General features: G+C 37.7%; 1 protein-coding gene across 1 annotated transcript in view; it reads right to left on the reverse strand.

The window, feature by feature from the left end:
• Positions 1-1,379: 1,379 nt before the first annotated feature.
• The window catches only part of LOC139121097 (transcription factor SUM-1-like), a 34,698-nt gene continuing 22,470 nt past the window's right edge, over positions 1,380-13,607 (reverse strand). Inside the window, exons 2-3 of the mRNA XM_070685727.1 lie at positions 8,801-8,918; positions 1,380-2,931 (exon numbers count right to left, since the gene is read on the reverse strand). Of these exons, the coding sequence (XP_070541828.1) occupies positions 2,807-2,931; positions 8,801-8,918 (243 nt within the window). The 3' untranslated portion in view covers positions 1,380-2,806. The remainder of the gene's footprint in view (positions 2,932-8,800; positions 8,919-13,607) is intronic.

A 13,607-nucleotide genomic window follows, 5' to 3' on the forward strand; every position in this document is an offset into this window, starting at 1 on the left:
AGTACAGCAAGGTTGGTCGATCGAGTCACCTTGCTCTACAACCATAGTTGTAAACAGGCGCTAAGACAATTTATCATCTGTGAGGGATTCTTTCTATTCAACTGAGTACATTCCAAAGCTTGATTTAGGTTCTGACTTGATGATGTGGCCACCGTGGGCGATTACGTTGGGGGGGGTTCAGTTATAACGGCCTGGGATGGGCCGGCAAATTCTTCTCGTGTGTCAGTCAAAATAAATGAACTTCACCCATTGCCCACCAAAAATTGATAACCCCCTTTTAAGATGACAAAAATTTCATGACACCCACCCCTATATTGCTTGAATAAGTATAAATCTAATTTTGAATGATGACACTGGCCATTACCGATGCATAGATACAATATAACATCGTGCAAAGACTTTTCCAAGATCCTGCCCTTCTTTCAGATCTCGTATACACTGTACACTGTGTCTCGGAAGATTAAAAAGTTCTTCATCACTTGTGTTGCTACCAATCTTATGACAACAACATCATCATCCTCTTCCTCGGCAAAAAAGCTCTGAGTCTGATATGTCACCAGGTTGACTGAAAGCTGTAACATTATTTAAACCATATTTTCACCGGAACTCACTTCCAAGGGAACTTGTGCATTTTCACATAGACAGACTGTAAAGCCCAGTGTGCGGGCGCTCCGTACCTCCGCCTCCGTCCTTTCGGGGATGGTGGTACGGAGCGCCCGCACACGACGACTGGGCTTTACAATCTACAAAAATACTGTAATATAATATTAAGGCTGCTTTATTTAACACATGTGGGATTGTATTAGAATTTTTTTTAAGTATCATTTATTGACTATACTTGTAAGCAAACAAACATGAACACAAATAAAACTCTCTGTTGGTCCTTTATTGTCTATGGAAATAACCATACGTAACAAACAAACAAACAAACAAGGAGCCATAATTCCCTGAGGTGTGGATTGCGCTGAGTGCGAGCCCAACTATTGTTGAGCCATCAGCTGTATAAAATCTGGCCTATGGCCCGACACAGAGGATGAATAAACGTAAATAACGCTCGTGTCAGTGAATCAAAATTTTACTGCGAAAGACAAAGATAAAACACGAAGGATGGACCGTGGATAGAGACAAGGAGGTAGCAATCAAGCGATATCACGCTTTTTAAGAGATATTCTAGATATACGAGACAATCGCCACTTCCCATTTCAAACTCCGAAATAAAATCACTGACAAAGGCAAACCTTCAGCATGTTCAGTACTGCCAGGACCAGCAATCCCAAAGACGTTTGTCAACAGTGAAGGACGCCCTCATCGCCGAACCTGATCCACACTGTACCGAGGTTTGTAGTTTGACTGCGAATCGCACACACCAAGCTCACTCATTAGAGTATAAAAGAAAAAACTTGTTTATTCAAAATCGGTAAATATTTACATTTGTTCACTTGACAATGCTTTTGAGCGGTGAAAGGTCGTCCTAGTCACGTGGTTCATGACATCATTGATGTTTTCAATTTGCTTCACCAATGCGACAACACGTGACCGTATCAGAAGTTTCGGTCGGAATTTCAATAAAAAAGTATAAAATCATACTGAGGTACAAAGACTGACTTGATTGGAAACAAAGAAAATTATCATAGCAAAATAATACGATGGCAATTTCCACACTATCCACGACAGTTTAATCCAAACAACTGCGTTGAGCTGATTGTTTTTGAATCTTAAGAAAATCGAACCAAGCGTTAAATCCCAGTGCCATTTCAAACAAGAACAGCCGCAGACATGAAAGTATATATTTGCAGTAGGTCTATCATATACTCTGTGAGATTCCTACGTAATTGTAACTTATAATTGTTTACAATCTCAAGAATTGTCAGTCATTCAAACTTAAAGGGCGGTGGTCGTCGGAACGGCGCTCAAAGGTCACTAGGGACCCTACGACCGATGTAAACACTGTATCCAAGCTACATTGGCGATTGATGAAAGTCAAAACATGTTTGTCTTAATGTACATCGTAAAATTTAAATGTCGCAGCTATTTTGACATGGTGCATCTATATATAGTGTATGAAAAGCATTGTTTGTAAACAAGAAAGTTGCACATGCGCAGTTCCGACGACCACTGCCCTTTAAAGATAACCAGTCAACGAAATGAGAAATTCAAAATATACCGTTCCTATGTGTTCAGGATTGTATCAGTGATCAATATATCGAGATCAATGGAAAATAATTAAGAATCATTGGAGTTGTGCAAAAGGCACCATTCTTGAAAATTAAATTGTGACCAAAAATCGAGTTGACAGCTAAAACGTAAAGATGAGTGAAAATTTACACTGGTCGAGACAAGGAATTCACTTATGTCGAAATAGAAGAGTTCTGGAAATGTAACAAAATGGAAGACGAATTACATATGAGTAATACTGGAATATTTGAGAGAGAGAGAGAGAGAGAGAGAGAGAGAGAGAGAGAGAGAGAGAGAGAGAGAGAGAGAGAGGAGTTTGAGATAAAGTAGTGTTTTAAAGAATATGTTTCAAAGAATATTGCAGATCTGACATATATAGAGATATACTGAGAACATGAAGAACACAGAAAAATGTATGAAACAAAGAATACATGAACTTATAGTAGCAAGTTGTCGGTATAATTCCCTGATTTTGAAATAAAAGTCAAAACCATAGCACATCACCACAAGAATTCTTTATTTTGTATCAAAATGCACTAAAATTGATGCAAAATGAGAGCTATTTTTGTCTGTCCGTTTGTTGTTTGTTCGATCGTGCGTTTGTAATTCGTCGTTTGCTATGTAGCTATTTTCAATCGATGGAGCCCTTCATATGTTCAGCTACACCGTTCTCGTCGTTGGTGGCACCCTTTGGAGAAATCCTTTCCACGATTAGCGAGAGTCGATCAAGACTGGTGACGCCGTTGTGATCGAAACCTAGGATGAAAAAAAGAAATCAAGTTCGTTAGTTTCACAAAGCCTGGCATTTGTTTACATGTTACTACACCCCCATTTCACAATAAAAAAGTCCACACTCATCATCGAATTACTGAGTTCAGACCAAAACATTGCTGTGAAGGGGTAAATGAACACAATAAATTGATCGAGTATTCTACAAGGTGATACTGCATTAAAACCTTTATGCCCTCGTCTATACTCAGCGTCGGAAATGTGTACTTATCATTGTCAATACACATGTATTAATACTAACGAAAATGAATTTAACAAAATCTTATTCACATGCGATTTTAATACTATGATGCTTTTAAATTTGTAATATGGGGTGTTTTTTTTTAATTTTATTTTGTTATCCTTAGCTAATTATTTTGTTCTGCGTCGCTGTGTATACTTATAATTTGTCTATAGCATCATTAACACCTATTTTCCCCTGACTCATCATATAGACATGACAGCGCCCCTCTATTGAGAATCAGTTTAAAAATAGGCTCCATGAAAAAAAAGCAAAATGAAAATTTTGCCAGACACTTATAATCGCTGATATTGACACATACGAAATAGTTTGACAAAATGCGGTATTTTTCAACTTATAGGATGTCATAAGCTTTTGATATCAGTTTGTTATAAGTTGCACCTCTACACTTAAACATGCAGTTAGGATAAATCGATAGAGGAAATTTAAAGTACATTTTGAAACGGGTCATCAATAATTCTAGCTGTTTTGCAAACACATCTGAAACAGGCAAGCTTTCGTAACTTTTTTGTGTTTATTTCTTCTTTGCATTCAACACACAAATGTAAACATGATTAAACACGATTATTGGCAAAAGAGCAGGAAAACTGCAAAAGCAGCAAGCTACGACAATATCATTTAAAAAGACAAACACTAGAAAAAAATACAAGGGAGTTGTTACAAGTTATACTTGTATTTTTTGTACTAGCAGTATTGGTGACGGTTAAACAGTATGAGATCAGTAAATGGTGATTACGGTAAGAAGATGCTTGCTGCCGTTTCATTGCTATCGATCCTCCTAAACGTGACGAATTCGTCATCGCTTTCTTAAAATCCTACTTACACTCCGACACTAATGCTATTTGCTAAACTATGCTCAGTGACGCATGAAGCCTGTTTTCAAAATTGTTTTAGTTCGACATAAGCTTATAGCAGCTTATCTGTTGTCTGCGTTATTCACACCAAATGCAGAGTTACATTAAGTTTGGGATTACATTTCGCAGAAAAACATCGAATACAACGTTTATTCTGTAAGCAATACCTACTTTAGCTGTGAACGACCTCGACACAATTATTTCAATGGGAAACATCGGTATTTCAAGGCCGAGCTGGCAAGGTTATTTTTAGCTTATACTCATTCCGACGATTCTTGGCAAAAACGTGGATAATCTGTTCGAGAAATACGTCATTCCCTAAATGTATTTCACTAGACATTTAATCCCCAATAAGGGTTTCTTTATACAATTTCTGTGTTTACAGAGAGTGGTCATGCTAGATGTGATGACTTGTGAAACTTATATATATATATATATATATATATATATATATATATATATATATATATATATATATATATATATATATATATATATATATATATTATATCAAATTATATGAAATACAGCTTCTTGTTCTTGTCAGAGTACCCTCGTTTTCAACTTGTCATTACTGCCTCTGTGTGTTATGTCAAATATTAATTTTAGTCCGTACCAGAATTCATCTTTCAACAATAATATTGCGTAAGGTGTTCCATTGAGAAGGGTAATACTCAGTATTTCAACGTAGCAAACGGAGAAGAAGAAGGAAATATTCTTGTCTCTGTGACAAAAATACAGGTTATATTGCTAAAATTTACAGATATCATCGCTGTAACTCTGAATTCTGAACAACGCAAGACAATAAAGGCAACTTTTTAGAGTCATGACACGATGGTGGTGGTGTTAGTGGTGGCGTTGTGGTGGTAATGATGATGATGATGATGATGATGACGATGATGATCATCATCATCATCAGCAGCAGCAGCAGCAGCATCTTCTTCTTCATCATCGTCATCATCATCATCAAGGCGGCGGCAGTAGTGACGATAACGACGATAGTGATTGTCATGGTGATGATGATGGTGGTGGTGTGTGATTATGATGACAAATAATTTTACCATGAACGTTTTATTATTTGGCAATCTGCTTACATTTGAGCGTTACTGGACATCGTTTGGCTCGTTAACTGACCTAAAATGATCAGCAAAGGTCATTGCCAATGTGACAACCCTGCAACAATGCTAACAGGTCAAGGAGGAGCGGTAGGAAAAAAACTCCCGTCAACCATAATTATTTTTTCATGCCTCCAGATTGTGAACAATTCATTTTGTGAAGGTTTTGGAAGCTGGGTCGAAGTTTTATCTGTGCCTACAAACAACATTCGATTCTCACTTTCCAGAACTCACAATTTCAAATGTTAAGAATGACTCGGACACCATTTCAAGTCAAATCTGTGCTCAAATTAACGACTAAACAAAGTTCCAACCATATGCGCTAACTTACTTCTTTTCATATCTAACATTGGTTGTCATTCGAAAGAATTTGTAAAATTATGAGTTCAACTTAAGGTAGAAAGCTCCTCGGGGGCAGATATTCAGACTCTCATATCTTTCCAATACATGTACCTCTATGGTATAATCACTTGTGTCAACTTACTTTGAAGATTGTGGAGTGAATAAAGTTTTTACCGTCTGGCTTTTGTGAAAACAAAAACAAATAGTTTTCTGGGCAGAGTTTACATAGGGATTGCAGCCATTTTAAATCATAAATATCAGTATTTATTTTGGTAATTTGTTTCTCTGATATCAAAATTTTCACTCTCCCCCTGATTATATTCTTTATTTTGAAAGAGAGCGGTGTAAGATTCCTTGTAAGAAGTTTGAGCACAATATTAAATTTTTCATTTTGCAAGACGCGAACTACCGAAACGGCAATTTTTTGTTGATTTTTCTAGACAAAGTGGTTGTCGAGAGTTCGAGTTCTGATATTATAGGTAAATCCGTGGACAATTGACAGAAAGAACAGCAACGTATATGGTGATAACATTTGCCTGTTTGAAAAAGATGTTTAAGGTTGAATGCGCCTGCGGACACATTTTCGGAATCCCAAACTTTTATAATTCCTTTTTTGGTCTACCACTTACAGGGATTCATTTTCAAGTTCGTGGAGTGCCTGAATTTCTCACTGGCTTATTTTTGAGACATTCAAAAATTGATTGTTGCCTATAAAGTTTACACAGGGATGCCATTTTAAATTTCACGTGACCGTAAATATGTATAATTTGTTTTTCTAGTACCAAATTTTGCACAATGACCTATGATTTTGATTGTTAATTTCCAAGGCGACTTGTTTAATGTGTCTACTCGGAAAGTTTGACAAAAAGTTTAAGACTTTTAATTTCGAGGCGCATGCTACCTTAATTTTGCTCGAGTGCGGCTCGCGTTGCGTTCAGAAAAACAAACGAACGGTTTCACACTTTTGGTTCCCGCCGATCAGTACGTCAATTATACGGACCACCTTCCGTCCTTCGTTCATATCAACACGCGTTCTAATCTCCCCACCGCCGAATCCAATCAGCCCTTGTCATTAAAAGAAAATTGCGTCGACGCGTAGGAAATTCGTGACGTGTGACTGTGAGCGCTCCATGTCACCCCCGAACAGCGAGATCGAGAGACTCGCTCAGCGCGCCGCCGTGAACTCTGAATTCAACATCAACACTGACTCGCCTTGTCCAATTACCGGGTCAATTTCACGCCTACGTCTTAAGGAATGAAAAGAAAACAGCGTTTTCCAACTTTTGACTGACATATGGAACCGACTGCTGACAAACAACGCACGAATTTCTTATTACACAAGTTTTTCTACTCTATAAATACAATTCTCAGTGTTTCAGTTAATTAAAAAAAATAATCGCCGTTCAAACCTTCCCCTAGTACATCATACAACACATATGGTAGGTAATACAGTCATTTTTTGCATTTCATATTGTTCAACAAATCCCGAAAGTGCAAGACAGGTAGAACAGGATGCTGTTGGCGTCATTTGTCAACTTGACCTTGAATGACGTCACTTCATCCACGAAGCTCGTGTCAACTTCAATTTACAGTAATTGTACGTAAGTTAGCGTATTCTAAGTATCTTGCCAAGAATGGCCTCGGAGTGTATTGCCAGATTTTGTTTTCGAACAAACTAGAAATTACACGTCTTTGTAGCATTGTGCTGTTACCAAGTAGACCTACTCAACATCGGGATTGCAAATTTCCTCTTTAAACATCAACACAGGAAGAAAAATTCGATTCGAACGACAGTTGACACACTTGGTTTTATCATTGCCGTTTTCATTAATTTACCGTAATAGTTCATTGTTTTGTGAGAACTTAAAATGCAACCCAAAAGGTGTCTGCATGCAATTAAAATGTTCTATCATAGGGATTTGGCCAGCTCGGAGACTGAACGAATGATTGTTTGTTGCTTTGAATTGCGGTATGGTGTACTGCGGTTTCATCAACTCTTTATGCATTTAAGTTTGGGGAGAGATTGGAATAAAAGGAGAGAAGGGAATAGCGTCGTCTGGAATACGATTTTAAAACAAAACTTGGTAATGCTGGAAACGCTACAGACAATTATGTAAGAATTCTCTGATGGGATATAAGGAATGCAGAGAGAGGATTGCAATGAAGGTGAGTGTGTCACCGTGCTTCAAAGTTCCGTAGAGGGCGTTCTCTCTCTCTCTCTCTCTCTCTCTCTCTCTCTCTCTCTCTCTCTCTCTCTCTCTCTCTCTTCTCTCTCTCTCTCACACACACACACACACATACACACATACACACACACAGAGAATAGGTTCTAGAAAAGGCAAATTTTATGACAAACTTTAGGTCGATCAACGATGAAACTATGAGCGATGTAAATTAGCGTTCCCAGCACTCCCACTCTGCATGGAGTCCGTACACAGGAAACGGTAAACCGCTAAGGACCGATGTCCGGTTTAAATTAGTGTCCACAGTAGTAACATTTTACAGAAAATTTCCGTTTTATGACAAAGCCCCCTTAATTCCACATGGTTGCAATCAACGAGAAAAACACGCGTTTTTCCGTCATTTTCCATCTCACAAAGCTATGCCCAAAAAGATAAATCACAAAGTCTCAAACCAATTTCGAATGCCGAGCTCGATTGAAAAACAGGAAACGTTTTCTGATTATGGTTGAGTTTTCAGATACTTGCTTCTGAATGTAGAACACTTTTTGTTCAGATTTTGCAGAAAAAGATCAACATCAACTCATAAATAATAAAAGGCTGACTGACAATCTGCTTGCTTGATGGCTTTGTTATCTTAATTTATCAAATCTCGCGATGTAGTCACATTATCTTTACATTGTCTATTTCTTCTTTTGTATTATGGTATGTTTTACTTTTTGTAATATCCATTTATAGATCAACAATATCTCTTCTCTCGTGTAGTTTCTGCCCTTATCTGTCTTCAAGACGTCTAGACTACTGTCCTCCTCCTCCCTCCCCTCCCTTCCCCCTCTCTCTCTCTCTCTCTCTCTCTCTCTCTCTCTCTCTCTCTCTCTCTCTCTCTCTCTCTCTCTCTCTCTCTCTCTCTCTCTCTCTCTCTCTCTCTCTCTCTCTGAAACTCATAAACTTACAAAACGATATCTTTACTTTTGTTTGTTGCCACGTTTCTTCCGTTCTTAGCTCATACAAGTTTGAGACTGTTTTTCGAATTAAAATTGCAGTCTACAGGACCAGTTCTCAATTTGAAAACAAAACAGCTTTCGTCAAAGAATTTTCACTCACCATTGACTCCTGACGTATCGTTCATAGACTGTCCGAAATGGCGCAATTTTTCTGAATGATAAGATAAGGCGTTGTTTCCAATGGGTAGGGGACTATTGCTCGCCGAATTCACCACAGTCTGAAAAAAAGAAAAGAGAAATAAAGTTACAGCTAGTAAAATAAAAACAAATAAATCAAAATACACAAAAAGTATTTATTTGTAATCTACAAAAACGTTTTATCATGTCGCGATTAGGCCTAGTAGCTTTGTCAATCATAGAACATATATAAGAATCACAAATCTGAAAAATAATAAAAATAAAAAAATAATTTTTATTGAATCTAGATACTTTGGTATGTCGCTGGCAGGAAAACATAAATCTATATGCTGTTTGTGTCAGTTCGTGTGTTTACATCCTTGACTTTTTGTCGGGTCCAAAATGTCCAATTTATTCCAGCTCGCGGCAGGAAAAAGTTTGATCGAAAAGTCAGTCAGAATCTGTTGAGTCACCTAGGCTGGGGATCAACGGCGAAAAATAATGATATTGTACACTTTGTAATGCACATGGAAATTAAGTCAAAGAATTTTGTCATGCAAAAGACATTTCATTTCTAGTTGCCGCGGCATGGCAACTAAAACTAGACCACAGTATCGTTAACATCACCTTAAAACAATTTGTCAAAGGCGGTCAATACACTCTAAGGATCTACCGTGTCAGACAGAGGCGAATGAGTCATTTTCCGGGCATATTTTGATCTGTTTTATTTTAAGACGAATCGGTCATGAAAAGATCCGCAGAAGATGATTTGATTTACATTCCATCCGAACGTAAACTTTACCCCATTTTTGTCCGAAATAAGTCTATCTATCACAAGGTACTCTAATAACTTGGAATTTGTGAAGCCCCGTCAGCCGTAAATTTTGATGCTTTTCCCAGTATATTTATTCTGCGGGTGTAGTACAGATTTCTTGTTCTACTCCCATACTCCCGTGACGATGTCGAATGTCCAAGACCAACTGTCAGTTAAACCTTTGTGTGTAGTTCCAAATGGCATTATTGACAACTGAAGTTCAGTCCGGGCTGGAATTTTGTTGATAATAACAGTGCAAAAGGTTTGTTGGCAAGGCTGAAGTTTTGTGTTTCAGATTTGTCAGTGAAAAGATAAAGTGAGTTTGCCGTTTGATAAGTAAGAAGTACTGAAAACATCATCAAAAGACATCCATTGTCCTTTGAGTCTTCAACCGGGATGGTCTTCAGCGCGAGGAATTGACGAAGTGGGACCGGGCCCTCGGAAGTGACCCCTTAACCCTTATTGAGACGTGTAACATGAACAAGCTGTTTAAAGTTTGACATGGATAAGTAGACACAGATTTCATAAACTCTGGTAGCATGCAGTCACAGCGAGAAACGACAGTCAAAGATCGCTACTCGTTAGAAAGACCTTTGGTATCATGACAATCCTTTCTGTCGTCAATCAGACGATATCGCATCATTCGTCAATCTTGTTGTAGTCGCCCTGGGCTAAAACTGAAGGTAATATAGCTGGGGCATTTTTTGTTAATGCAGTTTCGTGTTCTGCTTCAAAAATCGCGTCGAAATTCCACATTATTAACTTCTCAACACAGTCTGTATTGAGTGCTATGCCTGATTTTTTGTTGTTGACGATTGAACTAAATTCGGACTGAATTTCATTTGTCAATAATACCATAGCAAATTGTGTACAATGCTTTGTTCATTAAAGATTAATTTCTTATATGTCAATATTCTTTCTGAAGAAGAAAAAATATACTTGTTTTCCGAAACAGAAGTAACGAAAGTATCGCCATATGTTAGTTTTATTGCCCCTTCCATAAACTTTATTATTTTCACAATGTATGTGTAACTACCGTATGCGTGCCACTGTGCTCATGGGCACAAGTATCGGGAACGATGTCTTGTTTGGACTGGCGCGTGCTCAGCCCCAGGTCGAAATTACATCCGTACATAGTTGAGTGCGCCACCAAATTGCAATGATTACCTTTATCGACTATTCGGATCTCCAAGGGTATCGTATATGAATTGTATATGTACTTTTGACAGTCACCGTAAATTTAATTTCTTCTTTGTTACATTGTTGCATGAGAGATGAATAACAATGACTTTGCAACATGAAATTACCTCGCCAGAAACTGTATCAAAACTTTTGATGACTTTTTTACTGTTTTGATTTTTAATATATCCTGTTCTACTCCCCAAAGCATGTTGAGATACACCGTATTTGGGCAACCCAACTCAGTCTATACATGTGTAGACTGCATATTGTCGACGAGTGAATTGTAGTCCGTACTATAATCCAAAGGTAAACAACAACAGGGAAACACCGTATAGACGCTGTGTTGACAAGCTAAACAGTTGGAGTTTCAACATGCTTTGGGATGTAGAACAAGAAGTTGCAATTGATATACTGAACAAAAATAGTGCTAAAAAGTAATCAGAAGTTACAGCTACTGGCCCCCTTAAAATTATCCAAAGATGCCATCATAAAATGTTAGTGGACACCACTTACGTCACTTTAGATATCAGAATATCATAAATCTCGCTTGTCTATTATCTATTGAGACCTGGCGAACTTCTTCACCCGGCTGTCACAACTTTTCGCTTTTCTTTCAGGCATCAAAAAAGAGTTATTTTTGTGTGCGTACGTCACCGCTTACCTTAAACATGTTTGATTTTGTGCTGTTTCGTTTGAAAGTTTTGCATTCGATCTTTTATCAAAATCCAGGATTAAAAGTTCACTTGAATGACGATTTGATAAGAAAACTATTCACTATTTACCAACAACGATACAGAAAAATCAACAGTGATCAACCTCAAGACGGAGATATGGCATTTCAGAATAAAAATGACCTTTCTTAATGTCTTCCTTGGCAGAATGTACCATCTTTACCAATGGACAGCGTCGGTAAAACCATCCGAGCTGAAACTCTTCACGGTTCTGTCAGGCATTCTTTGTCCAGCTATATAATAATCACCGGTAGTAATGCATAAAACAGCGTCCTGGACAAAGCCTGCGTGGTTTCAAGTGTCCGCACACAGTAACCGGAGAGTTCATTTCGTTTCCATCTCCCCTGACCTTTGACCCCCACCGGAAACATAAATATTATATATTGGAAAGACATCTGTTTTTCAATAAGAGCTTTGCACACACCGCTGTAAGACTAGCTCTGGTTTGACTTTAAATGTCAGAGTTCCACGGCTCGACCAACAAAAGAAATAAAATGTTGGCGAACCGCTGGGATGCAGTTATCAATTTCGCAGAGGGAATTAGCTTGTTACACGTAGCTTTCATAGATTATGTTCAATTTCCAGAGGTAATGATGTTATATTTGTAGACTCGGTACAGACTGTAATAAAGTAATGATCCGAATGGTCATAAGGTGGAATGAAAATTGAATGAGATGGTTTTCGTGCTTTGAAAAGTTATGACACGGTCTGTCAGTGACGACGGCGGTCAGGACTTATTGAAATAAAGTTCATGAAAGATTTTGTCAACTCTCGACAGACTGCTCCAATAAGGTTGAAGGGTTTTGAACAATTAGAAGAAAGTGAAATTAAGTTTCCAGTTTACCCTTGGTGCTACAGATTTCGAATTTTTGAACCTTTCGATAGTCACGTGACCGATATTGTTACAAATCACAGTCAGAGTCTATGGTTTTGTAATTTTGCCATGAAATACTTTGTTAACATCAACTACGAGTGTACGCTCCAGTAGCGCTTACTTTGTGTGCATTTCTATTGCATTTTTGCGCTTTTTGTAAAATACATTTACTCTCTATTCTCAAAATCATGTTCAAATGTTAATTGATCAAACACACAACCTTTAAATGAGTCATGTCCAATGTCATTGCTGGCATCTGAATTGTAGTCCGGACTAGAGCTAGAATTCATTTGTCAACAAAAAAGTGTACATTGTAACATTTTATATACATTTAATACACATTGTCTACACATTTTGTGCACATTTTGTATACATTTTGTATACGTTTTGTTCGCATTGTATTTTCAATGCTGCTACTTCGTATTTCGTCTGTTGCATGAACCTCTTGCTGTCAGCAGCGCCATCCTCGACTACAATACGGTCTGTCTGCTTAACTTCTATCGCGTAACTCGGTAAACCCATCAGGTTACACAGATAAGAGTCTTAAATATCGACATCAAGACACCGAGTATAAACAGCGTGAAACCAAACCTCAACACAAACTAATTTGATGTGATGTGTTGAGTATTCCCATACTCGCTTTCTAATTAAACTTCCCATAACTACGCCGAGATGGGATTTTATCTCTCAGCTACCGGTCTAGCCCCTTGCACTGAGTGGGAAATAGCTTTCAACTTTCGATTTTTCTCAACTTTTTCTAAATGTAGTTGCCATATTGCTCGACTTGTTAAGAAAACTGAACATTTACAATGCGTACCAAATCAATGTCCGGAAGACAGTGTTTCTATGCAAAATGACGTTTGTATCGTTTATTGTCAGTATATAGCAAAACAGAAAGTTGTGTCCAGACCTAGATTTAAGTTTAAACATTTATAAAGTGTATGGTGGAAAGGAGTATTGAACTTTTCTGTGCTGAGGAGCCGTGTATGATCACAAAATCTTTAATGCGAAAAGTTTTGTGAACCAATAAGCTTACCACTATACAGTGCAATCAGGCAATATATTTTCAATACACGTAACTTTTAAGATAATACGCTAGTAGAAATGGAAGTTTTAAACTTTCGCTCATACTTTGCCAAAAGAAAGTTTCAACCTTTCTCTTTCACAATCAAGAACAAAATCAAACATC

This window comes from Ptychodera flava, chromosome 2 (genome assembly GCF_041260155.1).
Source record: "Ptychodera flava strain L36383 chromosome 2, AS_Pfla_20210202, whole genome shotgun sequence".
Taxonomy (NCBI): domain Eukaryota; kingdom Metazoa; phylum Hemichordata; class Enteropneusta; family Ptychoderidae; genus Ptychodera; species Ptychodera flava.